We start from the raw sequence: 23,979 nt of genomic DNA on the forward strand, positions 1-23,979 counted from the left end.
GGTATGTAGAAATGATAGCATGCCACAGACATGCACGAGAATGTTAATTGGAACATGGGTTTCTTATTTCACTCAGTATGAATCAGGGAAATAACGAGAATTCTGGTCTCCTTCAGATCGAAAGAGGAAATGTGGATGGTACGGAGCGGATCATCCTGGTGCACCACCTGGCCCACCCGTGGGGTCTTGCGCTCCATGGCCCCTTCCTTTATTACTCTGATGAACAGTATGAGGTCATTGAAAGAGTTGACAAGTTCTCTGGGAGCAACAAAGTAATCTTGAGAGATAATATTCCGAACTTGAGGGGTCTTCGGGTTTATCACCGACGCAGTGAGTACTTGTCATACATACATCTACACAGTCTCACCCTGTCCACATGTATGTAGTTCCTGGTACATAGACATGTTTATACACTCACACCAGAAGCCTCTGTCCACAAGCAGTTCCTGGTGCATGCATGCGTATGCAGAATTACTGGGAACATTTGACAGTTAAGTGTCAGTAACTAATCTGTCATCTCAAAGGCCATAATTAGTTTCAGAATAAATTTACTCCCCTTCTTTTCTCCTAAATTTAAGTCTGACTTTGCTTGTACTTTATAACATTCACCAGCATAATACCTGTTTTTTATTGACCATGTTTCTTATGTAATAGAGCCTCCATGAGGACAGTCACTTTCTGTTTTCTTTACTGCTCTATGCCTAAGAATTTGTTAGATGAATTTTGGGACAGAATTTTTATTCTTAACAGAATACCCCCAACAAACAAATTCTTTATTTTTCTTTGTTTATCAAGACATCATCTTACTATGTGAGTAAGATCTTGAACCCATAGAAATCTGCTGGCCCCTGCTCCCACACTTTAATATTAGCTTTCTAATATTGAGTTTCTTTTTTACTTTTGACATTTTACAATTTTTAGACTTTAACCAAGGGGTGTCAACTCTTCTGTCTCCTAAATAAATAGCATATTGTGTGTGATTTAAAAGTCTTCTCTATATCCTTATCTCATAGGTTGAAAGGCAAGGGGACAAAAAGCAAACAAATTCCTGTCTTTCAGTATTGATATTAATCTGCTAATCTAGTTATTATGCATTTATTACTTTTATAGTATTTGGTTGACTCATTAAAAATGTGCTGGACTGCCAAGTACATAAGGTTACAGACTAATTTTGAATTCTTTTAGATGTTGCTGACTCTTCCAATGGCTGTAGCAACAACCCAAATAGTTGCCAGCAGATTTGCCTGCCCACACCAGGTGGAATGTTCTCCTGTGCCTGTGCCAGTGGGTTTAAGCTCGGTCCTGATCATCGCTCCTGTACTCCATATAATTCTTTCATTGTTGTTTCCAAGTTGTCTGCAATTAGAGGCTTTAGCTTGGAGTTATCTGATCATGCAGAGGCCATGGTGCCAGTGGCTGGCCAAGGTATGGGCACTCCTAATCAAGTAAAGTTTCTTCCAGCTGGTGCCAGCTCCAGTGCAGTTTTTAAACTCCAATCCATCAGAATCTTCTGGAGGGCTGTCAAACTCAGAGCTAGCTAAGTTCTATCCCTGGAGTTTGTTCACTTAGAGTTGTGGGTTGTGGCTAGAGAATCTGCATATCTAATGGAGCCAGATTTTGTTGGTTCATGAGAGATTTAGAGGGATATAAATTACATCATGGATTTTCATGAAGTATCACAAAGTGGGTGCTTAAGAAAACTGTTCTGTATTTCTGTTAATGAGGTATAAGCTGAAGGTATCCTATTACTTATTAGTATATATTTGGTGAAGTGATTAAAAGAATTCAGTAGTAGTCCCCAATAATCATATTTTTCTTTCTTTCATTTTTTTTTTTTGAGACAAAGTCTCAGCCCTGGTTGACCTGAAACCCACTATATAGACCAGGCTAGCCTTAGACTCACAGAGATCCACCTGTTTCTGCCTCCTGAGTGCTGGGAAGGATTATGTGAATGTAAACAATAACTTGTCTCTTGATATGCCAAAGTGTGGGGCAGTTTATGAGCACACGAAGAGTTTCCTAGCACCGTGAGGATCATGCAGGAATATTGAGAACACCAAGGGGCGTGTTGGAGCTTGTTAGAAGAGTGTCTGCTCAGCAAAGGGCCATGAATTTGCTCCCCAGCATCGCAAAACCAAACCAACAACAAGAAGGAAACACACTCAGGGGAAGCAAACTTCTACTCCTATTAAATCCCAACAATTCGGTAGCCTTGCCAAGGCAATAACAGCAGCAGTTGACCTGTGAGTGCGGACAGTGGAAATCTCACAAGGCCCCTTCCCTAGATGAGGAATTGCTGAGAGAACGAGAGTTAGTTTTTTCAAGGGATGAGCCCCCTAATTGTTTATCCAGATTAAGTGGTCAGTGCATATGAGCAACACTCAGCAGACTCAGCAGTTTGTAGAATAAATATATGTATCAGGTAATAATAATAATAATAATAATAATAATAATAATAAAAGAAAAAGAATATAGAGAAGTACACTATGATAATAGGGGGTGGAATGCTAAAAAATCAGTTGGCTGATTTTTCTCAAATGTTCTAGGACGAAACGTTCTGCATGTGGATGTGGATGTTGCCTCTGGCTTTATTTACTGGTGTGATTTTAGCAACTCTGCGAGATTCTCTAACGGAATCCGTAGGATCAAACCCGATGGGTCTAATTTTACCAACATCGTTACCTATGGCATAGGAGCAAATGGAATCCGGGGCATTGCCGTGGATTGGGTAGCAGGTACGTGATCTGGAGCCTTCTTCCTTTCATCGCTGTCGTGCAAATTCGTTTTTTCCACACAAATGTATAAGATCATTTAAGATCTAGGCTGTGCACTCATTAAATGAAAGATGAGGTATTGTAGTTGACAGACTAGTTATCGATGAATCACTTAAGCAGGAATATATCAAATTGTGGTTTAGTAATTTTTGTCCTAAGGTTGACAGCAAATTTCTAGATTAGAATTATTGAAGTTATGAAGAGGAAAGGCATTCACTTACTTTAAAGCCAAGCAATTGTAGTTGCAGATTCTTTTTCTTTAGTTTTCGTATTTCTTGACATTTTAGTGTAATTATGTAATTTCCCCCTTCCTCTCCTAACTTCAAACTCTGCCATATACCCCTCCCCATTCTCTTTCAAATTCATGGCCTCTTTTGTCAATAATTGTAATTGCATGCACATTCTTGCACATTCTACACTCTTTTTAAACTTTTTAAATTGATTCTGTAGTGTGACACAGTGAGTCACACATTAAGTTTTCCACACATATTCACTTGCAAGTGTTCATTGCAATGAGTCATTGGTCTGGTTCAAGGCTTCTGCTGCATTGTCCATGCTGGGCCCTCACTGGGACTCTACCTGCATATCCTGCTGTTGCCCTGGAGATCCTGGAGCTTTGGATCAGCAGGTCCTGCCTCTTCACATGCTGTAGCAGCTCATAGATGAGGTGGCTGCTGGGGGTGGGCCAACTCATAGCCCTGGTTCTGATTCTGGGGGTAGCTGGATTGGTCAGCCTGTCAGTTTCCATCACCATCACCACCAGGGTGAGCTCTCTAGCATTGCCCAGGCTAGCTCACTCAATATAGCAGGCAGCAATGAGCAGGATCAGTTCCCTTTCTCACCAGTGTCCCACTACCAGTGCCAGCTCTACTGTTTTACCCAGGTGCAATGCAGGGCTACTTTCTTGTGTGCTGTATTTGATGATGGACAGGGCCAGCTTTCCCACTCTCATGTCCCCCAATCCAGCTCTTCCTCCTGCTGCAGGTGGCAAGGGGTATAGGGAGAGGGAATTTTTCCCTCACTCATGCCACCAGATGGCATATGAGGGGGTGACAGGGTCAGCTCTCCTAGTCTCACACCCTCAGGCTGGATCACTTGTGCCATCAACAGGGTCGGGCCTACAGTGCTGCCCACGTGAGGTGCAGGGCCCACTTTGTGACGGTAGTTGCAGATTCTTTTTTTGCTTTGTTTTGTTTTGTTTTTGTTTTTTTTCGAGACAGGGTTTCTCTGTGTAGCTTTGAAGCCTATCCTGGCACTATCTCCTGCCTCTGTAATCCGAAGGCAGGAATATGAAGAGTTGAAAGCATCCTCAGTTACATAGTGAGTCCACGGCAAGGCTGAGATAACGGAAACCTCATTTCAACAAGCAAACAAACAAGCAATCAAAGCCTGGAATACTATCTGACGCTATTTGAGATGAGCACCCAGTATCACCAGCACCCCATTTAAAATACAATTAGTTACATGTTTCACATTGCACTAATTTCTCTGAATATGTTTTAAGGCATATTGAGGAACAATATGTGCACAGTAAAAAATAGTACAATAACTGATTTTACACGGAATCAGTAATTTAGGATCTAGCATTCTCTACTCTTTATACTGCATTCATTTTATAGTATTTCACATGGTTGGTATGTTATTCTAGAATTTATATTATACTTTACTACCAAAAGGAAGTGGATTTTTGGATTTGACAGCTTTTAGAAAGTCAATGGATAGAAACATCTAGTTAGGAAGCCTTAGAAAAGACTTCACATTGATCTTGTGTACAAAGAGATTTGAGAACATGGACTTCTTTAGGCTACGCTATATACCATGATAAAGTGTATTTAGAGTCTTTGATATGTTAAAGAAAACACTTTTAGTAGGAAGTGAGTTGTGATGTTGCAAAGCTGACTGAATTCTCATATGAGTGAGAAGGAAGCTGAGGATTTTTGAGAAAATAAAAATTTCTCTAAATTTCAAAAAGTACTCTCTAATTCTCAGACATAAATGTTTATATTTATAAACTTATGAGTGACATTTATTGCCTTGGAAAAGACAACATATACTGATCACACCTCAATCTTACATTATTATATTTGGAAATGGTGTATCCTATTTTTTCTTCTCCTTGGTTTTCCATTCATCAGCGTTCTCTCTTTTTTTTTTTTTTCTGTAGGAAATCTTTATTTCACCAATGCTTTTGTATCTGAAACACTGATAGAAGTGCTACGGATCAATACCACCTACCGCCGTGTTCTCCTTAAAGTCTCTGTGGATATGCCTAGGCATATTGTTGTTGACCCCAAGAGTAGATACCTCTTCTGGGCTGACTATGGGCAGAAACCAAAGATTGAACGCTCTTTTCTTGACTGTACCAATAGAACTGTACTTGTTTCTGAAGGCATTGTCACCCCTCGGGGCTTGGCAATGGACCACAGCACTGGCTATATTTATTGGGTTGATGACTCCTTAGATATAATTGCCAGGATCCATCTTGATGGAGGAGAGTCTCAAGTGGTTCGTTACGGCAGTCGTTATCCAACTCCTTATGGCATCACTGTTTTTGGAGAGTCTATCATCTGGGTTGATAGAAATTTGAAGAAAATCTTCCAGGCTAGCAAGGAACCAGGGAATACAGATCCACCTGAAGTGATAAGAGACAATATCAACCTGCTACGGGATGTGACCATCTTTGATGAGCATGCCCAGCCCCTCTCAGCAGCAGAGCTTAACAACAACCCTTGTTTGCAAAGTAATGGCGGATGTTCCCACTTCTGCTTTGCTCTACCTGAATTGTCTACCCCCAAATGTGCGTGTGCCTTTGGGGCTTTGGAAAACGATGGCAAGAGCTGTGCTACCTCACGAGAAGATTTCCTCATCTATGCCTTGAACAATTCCTTGAGAAGCTTACACTTTGACCCTCAAGACCATAGCCCACCTTTCCAAGAAATGAATGTGGGAAGAACTGCCATTGCACTGGATTATGACCGGAGAAATAATAGAATCTTCTTTACACAGAAACTAAACTCTGTCAGTGGCCAGATTTCCTATGTAAGCCTGTATTCAGGGACCAGCTCTCCAATTGTCCTACTTTCAGGTACGTGCATACTAGGTGGAGGTTTACCTTGTCAGTAGATATAAGGAAGTCAGTATACTGAATATTCTTAATGCACATTGATATTCTAACATCTTCATGCTTGTGTGCCTTTACTTGTCTGTATCCAGATATAGGCATTATTGATGGGATTGCCTTTGACTGGATAAATAGAAGAATTTATTACAGTGACTATTCAAACCAGACGATCAATTCCGTGGCTGAAGATGGGTCTAATCGTGCTGTGATAGCCCATGTTCCCAAACCAAGAGCGATTGTATTAGATCCTTGCCGAGGGTATGCCACAGTCTTCTTGATTTATCTGCCTAATGGAGTGGGGACCAGAAATTATGTGTACATAGGGAATAATAATACTCTCTGAGCTTATACAGAAACAGCTTGAAGTGATTTTTACATGGTCTGACTCAGTGCATCCACTTTTAATGTAGTGTGAAAAGGAATGGAGTACTCTTTACTTACAAATTGATGGTTATTTGCAATTAAATAATGTTGCCACAGTGAAAAGTGGAAAGGTCTGTAAAGGCTTCCTTGTTGTGAATTAACTTTGTCTTCTGTTTGATGACTAGGTACATGTATTGGACTGACTGGGGTACTAATGCCAAAATTGAGAGAGCCACACTGGCAGGAAACTTCCGGGTGCCCATCGTGAATACTAGCCTGGTTTGGCCCAATGGCCTCACTTTGGACCTTGAGACTGACCTTCTTTACTGGGCAGATGCTAGCCGGTAGGTGTCTCTCCTGTGGGTTGCTTAACATAATGAGAATGTGATAAACCAGAGAGAGATTGTCTAAATATAGAATTAAAGTTTTAGGAACCTATTTTATGTTCTAGTATTGTGACTGTATCCTAAGACATGTAAATCTGCATCCCTAGGTGTAACTATGATTATAATGGTATAACTCCATTTCTGACTGACTATAGGCCTTAGATTTGAATAAGGTGTCTGTTGGTTTGGGGGGCCTCTTTTCAAACCAATGCTTTCTCTCTGGTGAACTTTTTTTTTTTAAGCAAATTCCACTTTACAACTTCCTTATAAGCACTTGTAATGCAATTATGGGATGTCTTCAAATAAGCACATTGCAGTCATCTGGATGGAAGAGTTCAAGGGGTTTTGTTCATTACAGTTATTTATCTACATTTTTATTCTCTTGCAGATTTTGGTTTTGTGATGAAATATTCTGATTTTTCCCCCTCATTCACTCATTTGAACCACATAAGTGATATTTTTGTGGTATTCTAAGTAAATTCCTCAAAATAATCAAGATCATTAAATTGTGTTCACTCCAGGCCCCATGCAGTATGTGAATCTGTTCATGGACCACCCCAGCTTCTCATACTAGCCTGGCTCTTTCTAAATGATATATGTAGGCCAGCGTGTGATAAACAAATAGGACTTCCTATCAACAAGAAGGAAACACATGCCATGCACCACATATGTCTGCCCCACTTGAATAGCCATTGGAGGCAGCATAAATAACTGCTAGGCCTAATCATTATGACTCTTTCTCCACTTTACAAATTGCTTTTCTTTTTCTTTGTTTCAGGCAGAAGATAGAGCGTAGTTCTCTCACAGGCACTAACCGTGAAGTCATCGTCAGCACTGCCTTTAATTCCTTTGGCTTGACTGTCTATGGCCAGTACATTTACTGGACAGACTACTTCACCAGAAAAATCTACCGGGCCAACAAGTATGACGGGTCAGATCTGATTGCAATGACCACTCGTTTGCCAGTCCAGCCTAGGGGTATTTCCAGAGTTCTCAAGAACCAGCCGCAACAGTGCAGCAACCCTTGTGATCAGTTTAATGGAGGATGTAGCCATATCTGTGCACCAGGTAAAGGGTTGAGCAAGAACATGAAAACTAGAGTAGAGTGACAATGACAGCAACAATGTTGACACTTGGTAAGGGAGCCCGTGAGCATATTGTTTCCAAGAAGAAAACAGACTGAAATTCTTAATTGCAGGTTAATTGAGGGTTATATTTTGAGAGAGTTGCAGTGTGGTTTTCTCTTGTGCTCTTCATGGATTGGTTTTGTAAAGGCAGTTTAAGTGGAAGCTTGTTGCGGGGAAGGAGTAAGATGTTCTTGACTTGAACAGGCATTCTATTAATGTAGTTTTTCTGTTTATTAGATATAGTTTATAGTTTTATAGTTAAATGTGAGGACAGTTTCATAGGAATATGAAATATTGTGTTGTAGGTGTGTAGCAGTTATTTTTACTGGAAGGACAGCTCAGAATATAGTTGAAAGGTGGATGGTGTTTCATTTCTAAATGCCATCCTGGTTCCTATGCTTATGCTTTGCTTCTCTCTGCCTCACCCCAGGTCCAAATGGTGCCGAGTGTCAGTGTCCACATGAAGGCAGCTGGTATCTGGCCAATGATAACAAGTACTGCATCATGGACACAGGTTCCCGATGTAGTCAGTCTCAGTTCACCTGCCTCAATGGGCGCTGCATCATTGAGGATTGGAAATGTGATAATGACAATGACTGTGGTGATAACAGTGATGAGCTGCAGACTCTCTGTGGTAAGCTGGACTCAGTGTTTTTGTTAGGAGTCAAGATGTCATTTTGCAACTGTTTGGCACAAAATCCTACTGTGTTTGGTCACCTCTGTGTGTATATGAGTAAAGTCATTAGATTAAAATCCTGGCATTAACATTTATAGTCTCTGAATAGACTGGAAACATTACCTAGACTCAAAGGTCTATAAAACTGAGTGGTCACCAGGGATCTTGTAAGAGAGCAGGCTGTGGGGCCTGACAACATGGTACTAAGGGCACCAGTGGGAAAGCACTATCATTTTATTACGTTGTTCCTGACTGTCCATCAGTGGAGTAAGACACAGTGGACTTCCAAGGGGTTTTGGAGTTGGGTACCTTTCTCTAGCAGTGTGCCTTTGCACACTTTACAATATACAGAAATGAGTTAGTTGCTCACTTAAAGTGGTTTGTTCATTTGAAATATAGTGCATAAAATATTCGGCATCCAGTTTGCCTTTCAGACATTCCTATCTCAGGAGGTAGACAAATTGTAACTCTAGGAAGATACGGAAAGTTATCTTCTTTCAACCTCTTTTCTTCCTCCTTTCTTCCTCTTAGCCTTTCACACGTGCCCATCTACAGCCTTCACTTGTGCCAATGGGCGATGTGTTCCCTATCGCTATCGTTGTGATTACTACAACGACTGTGGCGACAACAGCGATGAAGCAGGGTGCCTGTTCAGGAACTGCAACAGCACCACCGAGTTCACTTGCAGCAATGGGAGGTGCATACCCCTTGATTTTGTTTGCAATGGCATAAACAACTGTAATGATAATGGAACCTCAGATGAGAAAAACTGCCGTAAGTATGTCTCACTTTAGGACACGGGAGATGAAATTTTCCCCTAAGAACTATTGCTTTCTGGAAAAAGAAAAACTAAAGTGTTACAAGTCGCTAAACGATTTAAGAGATACATCTACCTAATATTTGAGTTGTTTACTTAACTTGATGGATCTGTATGTGCCTGCTAGATTTAACACTCACCTCATGAACCTGTTTCTCTGCCACCCCAGAGCCAACTTGGGACTCTATTTACCACTGCTCACAGGAGCTGCTCCTTTCTGCTCACTTTGATCAGGCCACCCTGTGGTTTGGACCCTTCTCTGGGTCTGGTAACATTGACTTTGTTTATAGCGTATTTGATAGTTCGGTTCCAAACGTCTATCTGATTTTGTCTTTTAAAAGCTCCCCGTACTTGCCTGCCTTCATTCACAAAATGCCAGACTACAAATATTTGTGTTCCCCGAGCTTTCCTGTGTGATGGAGACAATGACTGTGGAGATATGAGTGATGAAAACCCCATTTACTGTGGTGAGTATGTAAGGTTCAAAAGTCTCTGTGATTCCAGAAGAGTGACTGTACCTCAGAGAAATGTGCTGGTTTGGAAGTAGATGTGGAAGGCAGTTGCTTTAAGGTGTGAGTGGAAGGATATAAGAAGTCCCATGCCTCAAATATATTTCTCTGGAAACCCATGGAGCTTGAGTAACATAGTTTATTAAAACAATTTCTTCTATGAACAGTGGAAGTGAAAAGATCTTCCTTAAGCTTGACTTTGAGAATAACGTATATTTTAATATTTTACCAATTCCTTGTAGTTGAATTTCTGATCCCACCCTCAGGAAACCACAGGCCAGCACAAAAATCTGCCAGAGAAGTAATCAGGTACAGCAGTAGCAGCAGCACAAACAACTAAAATTCATGTTGTAGTATCTCATAGGGCTGGGCAAGTTGGAGTGTCTGCTTTCCCAATAAATGTTCACTGGCAAATCCACCAGTTATTATGGGCCAGGCAGGGAGAGCCTTGTAATAGTAGAAGGACAAGACTTCATTTGGGACAATATTATTCATTTTAATATTTGCACCCATACATTAGAATCTAACATGACCATAGCCATGTAAGGTTCAAAAGTAGCAGTCTCTCATTCACCCTAACAATTCTGAGTTACAATGAATAGGTAAGAATTTTGCTAACTTTTGAGAATTATGATTAGGAGGTTGTGGTGAGGGACAGAATTGATATTAATATTTTAATAAAATTCACTTAATTAAAAAGTCAAGCTGGTGGCACATAACCTTTAATCCCAGCACTTGGGAGATAGAGGCAGGAGGATCTCTGAGTTTGTGGCCAGCCTGGGCTACATAATGAGTTCCAGGACAGGCATGGCTACAGAAAGAAGCCCTGTCTTGAAAAACCAAAATGATAAATAAAATAATAAATAAATAATAAACCAAATAAGCAAGAAAAAAATCAAGACTTATACAAAATTTTCTACCACAAAGACAATTCTTTGGCATTTTACATATTTTATTATCTAATCAAAATCAATAAATTATTGGGACACAATCTCGCTATTTCACTTAGGCTGTCCTTTCACTCAGTGTTCAGTGATGTTCCTGTCTTAGCCTTGTGAATAGCTGAGACTTTTACTTGTATCTCATATTTGTGGAGTCTTGAACAAAAATCCAGGAGAACTTGGAAATAATTCCCTCTTGTATCTTATGCTCATTCATCCCTGTAGAAGCTTATTGAAAAGGCCATTTCCCAAGCCCAGCCTTCCTTTTCTGGCAGCAATTAACCAGTTTAAAGATACAGGCAGATGGTCAGCAGATGGGAGCCTGCTTGTGTTCTAATCTTGTGCCTGTCCTGTAGCCTCGCAAACATGCAGCAGCAGTGAGTTCCAGTGTGTCTCCCCTCGGCGCTGTATTCCAAACATTTGGTTTTGTGATGGTGAAGCCGACTGTGCTGACCAGTCTGACGAACCTTCCTCTTGTGGTAAGAATCAGCAACCGTGAGAAGCTTAGGGTGCAGTTAGAGCAACTGGGGATCCTATCACATTTCAAACGCTGGAGCTACACAGCTAGGCGCTCGCCCTCCTGCTCCCAGAAGGGATGCCAAAACCATTCCGTGGGTGTTCATCAAAAGGCTAGTGCAGGGAATAGGGAAGCTGTTAGTTGACGCTGATGAAGCGGGGATGGTGATGCATCCAGTAGATTGCCTGGCTTGCAGAGCTCAGTTGTAGCTGACTCGCAGTGGGAGTTCGTGAATCTTTGTCTGAGCCTTTTAAGATCGTAGGAGGATCTAAAAGTGACTGGAGTCTTCACATACACAGGGAAGGGCATGTAGCAGGCCCACTTTGTTTTCTCCTACATCAGTTTGTGGAGCAAGGTGCCCCGGCCCGGCCCTTTTGAGTACCTGACAGCATTTGTACGTTATTTTTTATTCAAAGACTGCTATTTACCTTTACATATTCTTATAATTATTTATAAGTCACTGTAAGGGTTAAAAGTTATGATTTCTGGTTGCTTTTTTAATCTGTCAGAAAATCATATTATGATGTAGGATTTGAAAAGTGCGGCTGTGGACCAGGGACTTGTCTTTATAGATGAATGTTGCCACATATCAATCCATGGTTACTTTCTTTGCTGTAATGGCAATACCAACTAGGTGTGACAGACATGCAGCCCCAAAGACACATCAATATTCCAACATTAGAAAAAGTCCTTTCATCCCTAGGTATAGTTTTCATACTCCTCTTTAGTGATATATCGTATTCCTCAGAGTGAAATTATTATTATTTTCTTTTTTTATCGAAAATCCATTCCCAATTATGTATTTTAATCTTCTCCATCTGTGCCAGAACATCAAACCTTTCGATTGCCACTAAGTTATCAAATAAGCAATATATACTTACATGTCCAAAAACAAACACTTGGCTCCTATACCTTATCTGCTCCAACTTTTCCCAGTTTAGTAAATGATGAATTTTCTTATAGCTTAGAACATAAAGCAACCAATCACATTTATATGAGTTGTTTTGGTGAACATTAGTTTCTCTTGGTGAATTGGATTCAGAGGTCATTTCTTCTCTTAATATTAAGCATCATTAAGTTTATTTACCACTCAATCAATGGACCTGTCTCCTACCAAGGGTTTACAAAAGAATGGGGCATGGCCTACTTCAATACAGAACCCTGTAATTTCTTTAACCTCTGTTGGTGGTGTTTGGTCAGAAAACTCTCCATATAACCTCTTTCACCAGCTGGTCACTTACATGCTTCTGAGTTCTAATCTTATTTACACATATACATGCACATGCACAGGCACAGAGTGGAATCATTAAGCATTTAGATTTATTTTTCCTTATAGTATTACACTATATAGCATCATATAAGCCTTTTGTCTGGGGTGTCATTAGCATAGTTCTAGAGTTAAATTCATGCGTATTTCCATTGACTTTTGCAAAGTTTAATTCTGTCACTGATTGCATTGAGGTTCATATATATATATATATATATATATATATATATATTTTTTTTTTTTTTTTTACCTCAACACTGAAAAATGTGTAGAAGATAAAGAGAATTTTGAGAGTCTGTAGGGAAAAATAACAACTGTTACGTGAGTATATAACTTGGAAATTAATTCTAATGCTTATTTTAAAATATATAATCCTCTCTGTAATAAGCCAGTAATAGTGCCCATATATCTCATATTTGCACTTTAATTCACTATATTTTCCCTAAATCAATTGGTTGTGATGTACGTCTCACTGGCAGCCTTCTGTCCATACAACTTATACTTTGTACTTCACTATTTTCCCCTGAATCTCTCAGGTATGATATGCACCTCACTGGCAGCCTTATTTCATGTTATATTGCTGCACTATAAACCACTCTTGTGTCTTTCCACAACATTTGTAAAATCAGTTCAAAGATCTGACAGCTGTGACTCTTCATCTATTCCTGATGTATATGAGAGGAAGATTCTCATCGACATAAACCAGATTTGAACATCCTTGAGACAAGCTAAAAAGTGGACATCCCAGTCTTTTCATTGACTGTTTCTCTCTTTTCAGCTCCGACTGTGAACACTTGCACGGCTAACCAGTTCAGGTGTGACAATGGCAGGTGCATCTCAAGTACTTGGGTCTGTGATGGTGACAATGACTGCGGAGACATGAGTGACGAGGACCAACGGCATCAATGTGGTAAGTGAAGTCAGGTTAATTCTCATACCCAGGAAACTCAGAGTTGATGGTTGGAGCATCCAACTGTTTAATCGGATGCACATCATCACATGCTTTACAATGATGCGAAATTACTTGATGCTCATTTTCACTCACATTTGGCTAATGGAAATTCTGTCTTAAATTTCTAGAGTAGTTGAAGGGAACTCAGCTGATCACCCAGGAAGCCCCAGGGTTGGGAAGCTGTAGTATTCATCAATGAATTACTAAGTACCATTATTTTTTTCAATCAGTATATTTTGATCATATTCTTTCCCCTTCAACTCCTCTCAGATCCTCCCAGTTTCTTAACTGAGATACTATCTGCAACTGATACTCTAATGGAGTGTAAGTAGGTATATCAACACTCTATGACAGGCTCCCTGCCCAGGAGTAGTTAGGTGGCCAACACAAATGAACTCAGTGGAATTTTTATGGATTTTTGTTTCATTTTGCTTTGTTTTTTTTTTTTTTTTTTTTTTTGTCTTGGTCTTTTGTCTATTTTTGGTTTTCTTACTTTCGCTTTTTAAAAATTTTGTTTCTTATCTTTTTTTTCTGATTGGGTAGGGGTGTGGAGAGGATCTAAGAGCAGCTGGGGGAGGGGGTATGATTAAAATATACTATAGGAAAACTTTTATCTGTGTAGCCTTGGATGTGCTGGAAGTCATGCTGTAGACCACGCTGGTCTTGAACTCACAGAGATCCTCCTGCCTCTGCCTCTCATGTGCTGACATTAAAGAAGTGTGTCACCACCACCCAGCAAATAAAAACTAATTTAAATGAAAGAAAAGAAGTGTTTTTATACCCATAACATTGTTTTTTTAATTTTTTTGTTTCCAGCAAAATATGAAGATGCTGCCCAAGGGGCTTTAGCATCATGTCTTTCCCTCTAAGAACAGCAGGGGCAGAGTTTGCTGAAGCTTGGACACAACTCTACATCCCTTCTGTCACTGATGACTTACTGGAACTATTTTCTCTCTTTTTCTTTTGTGCCTTGTTTTGTGGTGGGATTAGACAAGGCATTAATGATTCTGAATCAGTATCTCATCTCTTGCTCACCTCCTCATGCCACACTGACAACTCTGACCTCTCTTAAACTGTTTGTTTGTGGGTGCTTGCTATGTGTATTGAGAAGCCCCAGCTTTAGAGGAGAAAGAGCCATCTCTTTGTCCTTTTGGCTCTTGTCTGACTTTGAGATGTCATTTCTCACCCATCAAATTGGTAACAAAATACTAATCTCATTTTTCCCTTGTATGATTACACAGTAGGATATGAAGAATGTTGACAAAATTTGTTAGAATTTTTAAAATGGGAGTAGTTTTCTGAAGTGTTATACATTATGGAAAAACTAAGTGGAGTTTTTTTTGTGTTGATGTTTTGCTTCATGTGACTTGACTGTCCTCTTCATTCTTGTTTCTTTTCACCCTTAAGAGTGACAGTCTCCAAAGCCACAGAGAAAACCCTGTCTCGATAAAAGTGTTAAAGACTACAAGAGAATTTCCGAGCTCTGAGAGATTCTTGTCTGCTTTGGTTTCAGAGATTAGGAACTGCTCAGCTTCCCAGTTTGCCTGTAGAAATGACAGAACTTCGAACAGGAGGTGCATCCCACTATCCTGGGTCTGTGATGGTGATGCAGACTGTAGTGATGGCCTTGATGAGCTGCAGAACTGCACCAGGAGAACCTGCTCCGCAGGAGAATTCACCTGTGCAAACGGACGGTGCATCATGCAATCTTTCCGGTGAATTGGGATTCAAACATTTTTCTCTACACCCCAAATATTCATGAGGGCAGGACTGACTCACACATTAGGCACAATGGTCACAGGGCCTATTGCTCGTGACATTCTTGGCTATCTGAGAAGATATTTGGATTCCTTTGACATCAGATTTTTTTTAAAAATTTAATATGTAACATCAATACACCTTTTATCAACATGGTAATTTATGTGTTTTGTGGATGACATGGTCCAAGAAGACCCTAGAGTTCATGAAAGCCATAACATGGCCTCCCTCCAAAAGGCAGCGAAATGATTGACTTTTAACCTGACACGAGCCTTTTAGTTTTCCACTTGGGACCAGGCCTGTATATAAGAACTGTTTTTCTCTTTGCTCTCTACTATAAGAAAAATAACAGTTCCAACAAGCACAGCTTGGCTCAGAGCAGCTAAGATTGTAGAATGTCGGGTGGAAAGTCCAAAGCTTCTGAAATCTTTTTTCTGGGAAAAGATTGGAAACACAGATTCTCATGCAGAATATAAATTCTTAACACTGTGTGTCCTAAATAGATTCAGCTCACAGCTTGCTGGTTTGGGGTATTCTGTAATTCCATGTGGAGTGACTTCTTATCCTAATGGGTCTCTTTTATAGTGCCCATATGTGTAGTAAGTCTTTGGCTATAGAGGGAAGTTTAGAAGGGATAAAGAGACTAAATAGAAGCCTCAATCAAAATAAAACAACCTCGACAAGAGTTCGCTGATGGAACACTGTAGAACGTTCCTAGATGAACATAGATATTGAGCATTTTGTGGACATAGAAACAGGTGGATTTCTATGAGTTTGAGGCCAGTCTAGCATACAGGGTGAGTTCCAGGACAGCCAGGGCTACACACAGAGAAACCCTGTCTCAAAAAATCCAAGGGGAAACCCCTCCCCCCTACACACACAAAAACAAATCAAAGCATTTGGATACATGAACTGAAACGTAGAAGAGATATTGTTCCCAAAGGGCTAAATTTAAAGCACAAGGGTTATTGAGAGCACCAGGAACCTTCACACTACTATAGAAGGAGATTGAAAGGACAAACAGGAAGTGTTTTTGTGGGTTGAAGCCCAGATAGCCATCACTGAACTGGTGCAGTTTGTGCCCTGGTGCTGGTTGGGTAGAGAAGTGAATCATCTTCCTACCTGGTTAAGGGTTTTACTCCTAGCATACAGCAAGTAGTCAGTACCATCCATCATTCTTGGATGTGAATATATTCTGAAAACCCAGGGCTTTTTTTTGATTGGCACTTCCCTTCCTGTGCTCTGCTTTCATCATCACTGTCTCTTTTTCTGGCATTCCCTCATTCCTTTCAGTCTTGTATTTATTCTCTTTCTGAACTGCTTTTGTCACTACCATAGCAGAATAAGGAAACAAAGCAAGACAAAATAAAGCAACTGTTCTCTGGAAACCAGAGATATAGGGCCCATGCTCTGTATATACAATCTGAGTGACTCCAGAAGTGAGTGTACATCCTCTTGCTTGGCAGAGTATGTTCCTCCATTTGGCAGTGTGGGACAAGGGAACATTGCAATTGTGCTTGGCGAGACAAGTTATGCCAGGAATACTTGCTGAAATAATGGGATGCAATTGTGTCTGGAAATCTGGTGATTTAGTTCTATTCCACGTCTCTCCTGAGTCAGAGGAAAACATTGCTGTCTCAGACCACTTGGGCATTATTTGAATTTGAATGTTAAGTGGGCTAAGCCAGTTTGTTTTGACTGAGGCTTTGTCACAGATCTATGCATACATTCTATTTAGGTCTAAGTTGTGTTGGCAGTAAGAACCCCAGGTTCATGATGGCAGCTCTAGTTAGTAGACATGGACAGTGCACAGCTGTTAAAATTGACTAGGTTCATCTTTGGTGCCTTAATATCTCATGGTACTCTGCCTCTGGCTCCTCTCCCTCCTCTATTGTTTAGTGAATTATCAAATATTTGCTTTGTGTACATTTATCCTAAATTCTTTTATACATATGACCAACAGTCACCATGACCCTGTTCAGCAAACATAGCTTTTTATGGGATCTTAGGATATCCTAAGGAATATACACCAGTATGGCTCATGCTATATCAGGAAACTGTGTCATCCTTAGGAACCTGGGAATGTTAGGTATCAGAATTAGGAATACAACATACACTCTTCCTTTGCCACTATTTCTAGCTAATCTACTGGTTTTATTCTCCTTCCCATTACCATAACTAACTCACATATCATGACTGGTAGAATTATATGAAGGGATCTGCCAATGCAAACATTACCCCAGTGGGAAGATAGATTTTCTGAAAAGATATATTCAACAACAATTATATAGGACACAGAATTCATGCTAAGGACTTCTATACATCGTGTCTATCTGGAATAGTCCCAGTGTTCATAAGCTATCCCACAATTTAGAAATGTATGAGTCATATTAATTTACCACAGTGAGCGAACAAATTTGTAGCCATATTTGTTATGCAGCCACTGGCACCAGGGGAAGTTGTGTAGAATGTCATGGATTGTTTCAGAGCTGGAGATTGATGGATATTTTGTAGGTAGAAGGCTAAGGCGTTGTCATCTTGTTAAAATGGTCACTGTGGCTCTGCAATTCACAACACAGTTGCGATCGGCGTGATGACTGTGGGGACTACAGTGACGAGAGAGGCTGCTCATACCCACCCTGCCGTGACGATCAGTTTACCTGTCAGAATGGACGATGCATCTCAAAGTTCTTTGTCTGTGATGAGGACAATGACTGTGGAGATGGGTCGGATGAGCAGGAGCACCTATGCCATACCCCGGAACCCACATGCCCACCTCATCAGTTCCGTTGTGACAATGGACACTGCATTGAGATGGGGAAAGTCTGTAACCATGTGGACGACTGCTTGGACAACAGCGATGAGAAAGGCTGTGGTGAGTACAAGGTGGAGCAGGGAACTGTGTATGTAGATTCTCACCCCTTTAAGGTCTCTCAGGACTTTCCAATCTGTCTTCTATCTACAAAGAAAATTTACCCCAAAAAATTACCATTGCTTACATACTAATAGGTAAAGGTTTCTTGGTATATGTAGAACAATATTCAGGGTGTTCAATAAGGCACCCAGAATGCAGAGAACATGGTGGTTCTCCTAGGATTCTCAGATTGAGTTATTGACTTGCTCTTCATTTTCATCTTTGAAGACTGGAACCAAATGTAAGGAAGCTAGCTAAAAATTTATATAATGAATTCTTCCTGTTTCAACTTACTACTACCAATGGCTCATACTGTCTTTGGAGTTTATTCATGATGACATTCCTGTGACAAAATTTAAATGGCTTAAAAAAAATGTATCCATTTTTCTTCCACCACTGGTTCATTGCCAGTTATTATCAAATACATTTGCCAAATTCACTCAAAGTAAGTAAGTATGTGGAGAATCCAGAATGAAAATGCTATGGAGATTTGGGGAAGTGAACATATATGTATATCATTCATTATTTGCTGCAGTACACAAAGCAATTCTATGTTTTAATCAATATTAAAAATTCAATTTACAAAGATATGTTTTATTTAGATGACACACATGAATATGGTGAAGTTTTTAATATTTAGTTTTAATGAAGAGTCCCATTTCATTTATTTATTTATTTTATTTTGAGATGGCCTCACTTTGTAGCTCTGACTGGCTTGGAACTCAATGCGTAGACCAGACTGTCCTAGCAGTCATGGAGCTCTGCTTGCCTCCACCTCTCAAGTGCTGGTATTTAAGACAGGCATCTTACTATGTAGCTCAGGCAATCCTCTTCCTTCAGCCTTTGAAGTGTTGGGATTACAGGCTTGCAGGCCATCTCTGGTGCTCTGTAGGAACCAAAGAACCCAATTTTAAATGTTTGGTTTGAAAAGGAATGACCACTTACAAACAAGCCTACTAAAACACCCAGACTCATGGGTTTTGCAAGTATGTGTTCTTCTGGTGGTGGGAGAGAGGGGAGGGAGAGGAGGGACACTGTTACAGTGTCAGTGCTGGGATACCTGTCTTTGAGCTTGTTCCACCCCATAAGGCAAATGCATCCATCACATTGGTAGCGATTCATCCGGGTGTGGGTTTCACACCACAGAAATGGAAAGATATTACAAGTGAGAGTCCCGGGGCTCCTCTTGTCTTCTGTTTCTTTCCTCATCATTTTTTTTTTTAAGCTTACTGAGAACTGGGCCTAGTCGTTTGTGACTAATGTTCCAGCTACTTGGGAGACTGATACAAGATGATTTTAGCTTAGGAGTCCAAGAATATGTCAACTTGAAAGTACTGGTTGTATTAATTGCTAAAATCTTGGTGAAGGGCTGAGCTGGGTAGAGTGTGCTGAATATCCTATAATTTTGTTCCAACAACAAAAGAACCTGGAAAAATGAATGGCAGTTATTAATGCATATCACACTGTTAATATTAATGTATAAATCCATGTGTGCATGTATTATTATTAAAAAATTTCAAATGTGCTGTAAACACATTTGAAAAGAAAGTTTACTGTGTTACACAGAAATTAACAGCCTTATTAGACTTTAAACATTAAACTTAGTTTTTCTCCGGTTTTAAGTATGTTTAAATAGTTTTAAATGTGATGTGTTATCTAGGTGAGTTTGATTATAGAAACTTAAGACATTGTGTAAATAATTAGAGAGTATGCTAGGGAGGAAATTGAAAAATTACTGACTTGAAAATCCCAGCGGCCTCTCTTATTTGTGATTCGTTAAGACTTGGCACTGTCTAGTAGGAATACTGATTTTGAGTGTAACTGTGGGCTCATGGTTAGGTTAGGTTCTCTAGTAACTGTCTTTTGCTCGCAGGCATTAATGAGTGCCAGGACACTTCAATCAGTCGCTGTGACCACAACTGTACAGACACCATAACCAGCTTCTACTGTTCCTGTCTCCCTGGGTACAAGCTCATGTCTGACAAACGCACTTGCGTGGATATTGATGAATGCAAGGAGTCACCCCAACTCTGTAGCCAGAAGTGTGAGAATGTAGTAGGTTCCTACATTTGTAAGTGCGCCCCTGGCTACATCCGTGAGCCAGATGGGAAGACCTGTCGGCAGAATAGTAACATCGAGCCCTATCTCATCTTTAGCAACCGTTACTATCTGAGAAACTTAACTACAGATGGTGTACTTTACTCCCTGATTTTGCAAGGACTGGGCAATGCTGTGGCTCTGGACTTTGATAGAGTAGAAAAGAGGCTGTACTGGATTGACACCGATAAGAAAATCATTGAGCGCATGTTTTTGAATAAGACAAACCGGGAGACGATCATAAGCCACAGATTACTGCGTGCTGAAAGTCTGGCTGTAGACTGGGTCAGCAGGTAAGAAAAGAACCTCTAGAATGAGTTCCTGCCTTCCACGTTGTTCACCACTGTATGTGCCAGGCTGGCTGTGTATGTAGAGACACAGGGATTGGAGAAGTGTACTGCTGTGTCTTTGCTGAGGATTCAGGTCCTACTTATCCAAAGAGACATCCCTCCAACCATGCAATGTTGCTGGTTTCTTTTCCCTCCAGGTCCCACAGCCGCTACAGCCCCAAATAAACACACTGATGCTATATTAATTATAAAACTGTTGGCCGGTGGCTAGGGCTTCTTATTGGCTTGCTCTCTCTTAATTATTAACCCATGTCTACTAATCTATGTATTTTTAATGGTCTTGGCTTACCAGAGAATGCCTGGATCTGTTACTCCCTTGTGCTATCTACATGGTGACTGTTTTTTGGTGGGCTCTGTATGCCTACCTTTCTCAGAATTCTCATCTCCTAGCCTAGCCAAAAAGTGTTTTATTCATCAACCAATAAGAGAAGAAGAACATCCCCCATCAATGCAATTTGTAAAAACATTAAAAGTTCTAATTGTTTTCAGGTCACTGGGGAATTGGTCCTTTCACCGGGGGTACATAGAAACATTTAATAGCCTTTTCCCTGTGCCATCTTTTGTTTGGGAAAAGTGCCTTGAAACAGCTGTATGTGTGACTCTCAGAGAGCTCAGATAGGGAACTGGGCTGTATGTGTATGTAATGGTATGCCCTATCTTTTCATTGCAGAAAACTCTATTGGTTGGATGCCACCCTGGATTGCCTGTTTGTCTCTGACCTTGAAGGTCGAAACCGCAAAATGCTAGCCCAGCACTGTGTGGATGCTAACAATACCTTCTGCTTTAGAAATCCCAGGGGAATTGTCCTTCATCCTAAAAATGGGTATTGCCCCTTTGTCACCTTGAACCCCTTTCTTATGTATCTAGTCACCTGTTCATGTAGCTGCTTATGGGCTGGGATCTGTCTTCTGTTTCTGCTGCTTGGTGAATGGGTTAGTGTGGCTCATTTAAATGATACCCATCAGCTGGACACTTGTTTTTGCAACGATGTAACTTTTTATATTTTGAGTTGCATGCATGGAAAAATTTCAGTAGCATAAAAAATTTCAGTGGCATAAAAGTCACTGAAATCCACTATTGTCCATTTTGAGGATCACCTGTTCACCATCATTGCTGTTGTGGATACTTTTTGCCAGCTCTTTTTCCTTTCTGAGAGACAGGGGAACTTCATTTCTGTGGATGGAGAACAGCTGTCTCTTTTGGCTTCAGGGCCTGAGCCCTCTGTGTTTGCTCCCACAGGCATGTCTACTGGGCAGACTGGGGTTCTCGAGCATTCATTGCAAGAACTGGCATGGATGGAACCAATATGTCTGTGATTATCTCTACCAAGATAACATGGCCCAATGCCATCACCATTGATTACACCAACGATCTCTTGTACTGGGCAGATGCTCACCTGGGTTACATTGAGTATGTATCTTGAGAAAACAATCAAGCTGACTGAGTAAATAATTACAAAATAGCAAGGCTGTGCTTTCAGGGGATTCATCTCATCAACTATATTTGCCCTCTGAGTCACTCTGAGCTCTCTCCTTTTTTGGAAGACATGATCTCATGTATACCTGATAGGTCCCAGGCTTTCGATGCAGCTAGGGATGACTTTGAATTTCTACTAATTGAGCTGTATTCTGAGTCTGAGAATGAGTGTATGGCTATTGCCTGCCTACAAAGTGAGGATAGAATGACAAGAGGCTAGTGAGTTGACTTAGCAATTCAGAATAGGGCACTGGGTTCATTTCTTCCTAGTACCCATGCATGATGGCTCACAATCAATTCCCTGTAACTCTATTTCCAGGGAATCTGATTGATGCCTCTGACCTCTACATATACCCAAGGCATCTACATATACCCAAACTTAGACACACACACACACACACACACACACACACACACACACACACACACACGAACTGATGCACACACACTCATGCACACCCATTCATGCACACACACACCCATACAATTCTCTCTCTCTCTCTCTCTCTCTCTCTCTCTCTCTCTCTCTCTCTCTCTCTCACACACACACACACACACACACACACACACACACACACACACACAATGATCTAGGTAACAAGAATAGAATGATGGCCATCTTAGGAAATCAGGTAGAATCAGCATAAAAGATTATTAACCCATAATACCCACATCACAACTAGGAACTGGTGATTTTGTCAATATCTGTGGCTATTCCAATTTTTGAGTGTTTCAGTGTTTATGTCATTTGCCATTAAAGTTTAGTTGTTGTTTTCCTTAGAGATTCAGAGGGGTAAAATTTTCTTAATTGATGGGTTCACTCACTGATGCTGGATGACATTTAGACAAGAGGGGTTACCCTGTTCTTGCCACCAGGTTCTCTGATTTGGAGGGCCACCATCGGCATACAGTGTATGATGGAACACTGCCTCACCCCTATGCTATCACCATTTTTGAAGACACCGTTTATTGGACAGATTGGAATACAAGGACGGTTGAAAAGGGCAACAAATACGATGGATCAAATAGGGTAGTGCTGGTAAACACAACGCACAGACCCTTTGACATCCACGTGTACCATCCGTACAGGCAGCCAATTGGTGAGTAGGTGATGATCAAGGTTCAGTTGCTTTATGGAACAGGATTTGCAGGGAGCTTATTGAAACACATTATGAGAGTTAAGAGGAGTTCATTATATTTTGTTTGTTGGGATAGAACCTAAGGCCTTGTTCATCCTAGATAAGGACTCTATCATTGTGCTACAGCTTAAGCTCTTAACTTTTTAGACTCAGGCTGACCCTGAGCTGAGTTCACCCGACCACGCCTCCTAAGCAAATTATAGGCATCCCACAGTTAGTATTTTGGTGGGAGGACTGTTGTATTTTAAGCTGAGTTAAATAATTAACCGAAATGAGGACATTCTGTATCTCTATCAGTATGCAATTGTAACACCTTTAACAATTATCCCTTAATATGGAAGTCAAATTTAAAAGGAAATTGTAGTCATTTTGAAATAGTTACTAAATGTCTGCATATGATAGCATGTTTTGTATCATCCAAATGTTATTATTTGCATCTTCTAAAAAAAATAATGGTGGCTGGAAGAGCACACATTTTTTTCTTTGTGGACCTTTATTCTAGTTCACTCAATTAAAATTAAGTAATGCTTTAGACATAATCCAGAAGAGATTTGCAGTGTACTTCCAGGGGACAGGTTGGCCTTTTGGGTCTGCTTTGTCTTGCCACAAACATCTGAAAAACTTAGAAGTAAGGGAAAATAATTCTATCAATGTAATGGTATTCAGTATTTCTTTCTGAATGTTAGTATTCTTGATATAGTCTTCCTGGAAGTTAAGTTAATCTTTGTTTTCAAGCAATGAGTGGAAAAATTAAGACAGTGTTCAGTTGTCCAAATCATTGGGGCGAGAGGGGAA

The 23,979-nt window shown here is 40.4% G+C and overlaps 1 protein-coding gene across 1 annotated transcript in view; it reads left to right on the forward strand.

Annotated features, from left to right (window-relative positions):
* Positions 1–23,979, forward strand: part of Lrp2 (LDL receptor related protein 2) — a 129,637-nt gene that overhangs the window by 68,266 nt on the left and 37,392 nt on the right. The window contains exons 37-54 of the mRNA XM_035447068.1: positions 117–330; positions 1,186–1,425; positions 2,547–2,735; positions 4,939–5,859; positions 5,988–6,153; positions 6,444–6,602; positions 7,423–7,712; positions 8,202–8,405; positions 8,979–9,221; positions 9,606–9,731; positions 11,071–11,193; positions 13,277–13,408; positions 14,964–15,165; positions 17,788–18,083; positions 19,996–20,512; positions 21,240–21,392; positions 21,809–21,979; positions 22,922–23,145. Coding sequence (XP_035302959.1) covers positions 117–330; positions 1,186–1,425; positions 2,547–2,735; positions 4,939–5,859; positions 5,988–6,153; positions 6,444–6,602; positions 7,423–7,712; positions 8,202–8,405; positions 8,979–9,221; positions 9,606–9,731; positions 11,071–11,193; positions 13,277–13,408; positions 14,964–15,165; positions 17,788–18,083; positions 19,996–20,512; positions 21,240–21,392; positions 21,809–21,979; positions 22,922–23,145 — 4,570 coding nt within the window. The remainder of the gene's footprint in view (positions 1–116; positions 331–1,185; positions 1,426–2,546; positions 2,736–4,938; positions 5,860–5,987; positions 6,154–6,443; positions 6,603–7,422; positions 7,713–8,201; positions 8,406–8,978; positions 9,222–9,605; positions 9,732–11,070; positions 11,194–13,276; positions 13,409–14,963; positions 15,166–17,787; positions 18,084–19,995; positions 20,513–21,239; positions 21,393–21,808; positions 21,980–22,921; positions 23,146–23,979) is intronic.

Source organism: Cricetulus griseus, chromosome 6, assembly GCF_003668045.3.
Source record: "Cricetulus griseus strain 17A/GY chromosome 6, alternate assembly CriGri-PICRH-1.0, whole genome shotgun sequence".
NCBI lineage: Eukaryota > Metazoa > Chordata > Mammalia > Rodentia > Cricetidae > Cricetulus > Cricetulus griseus.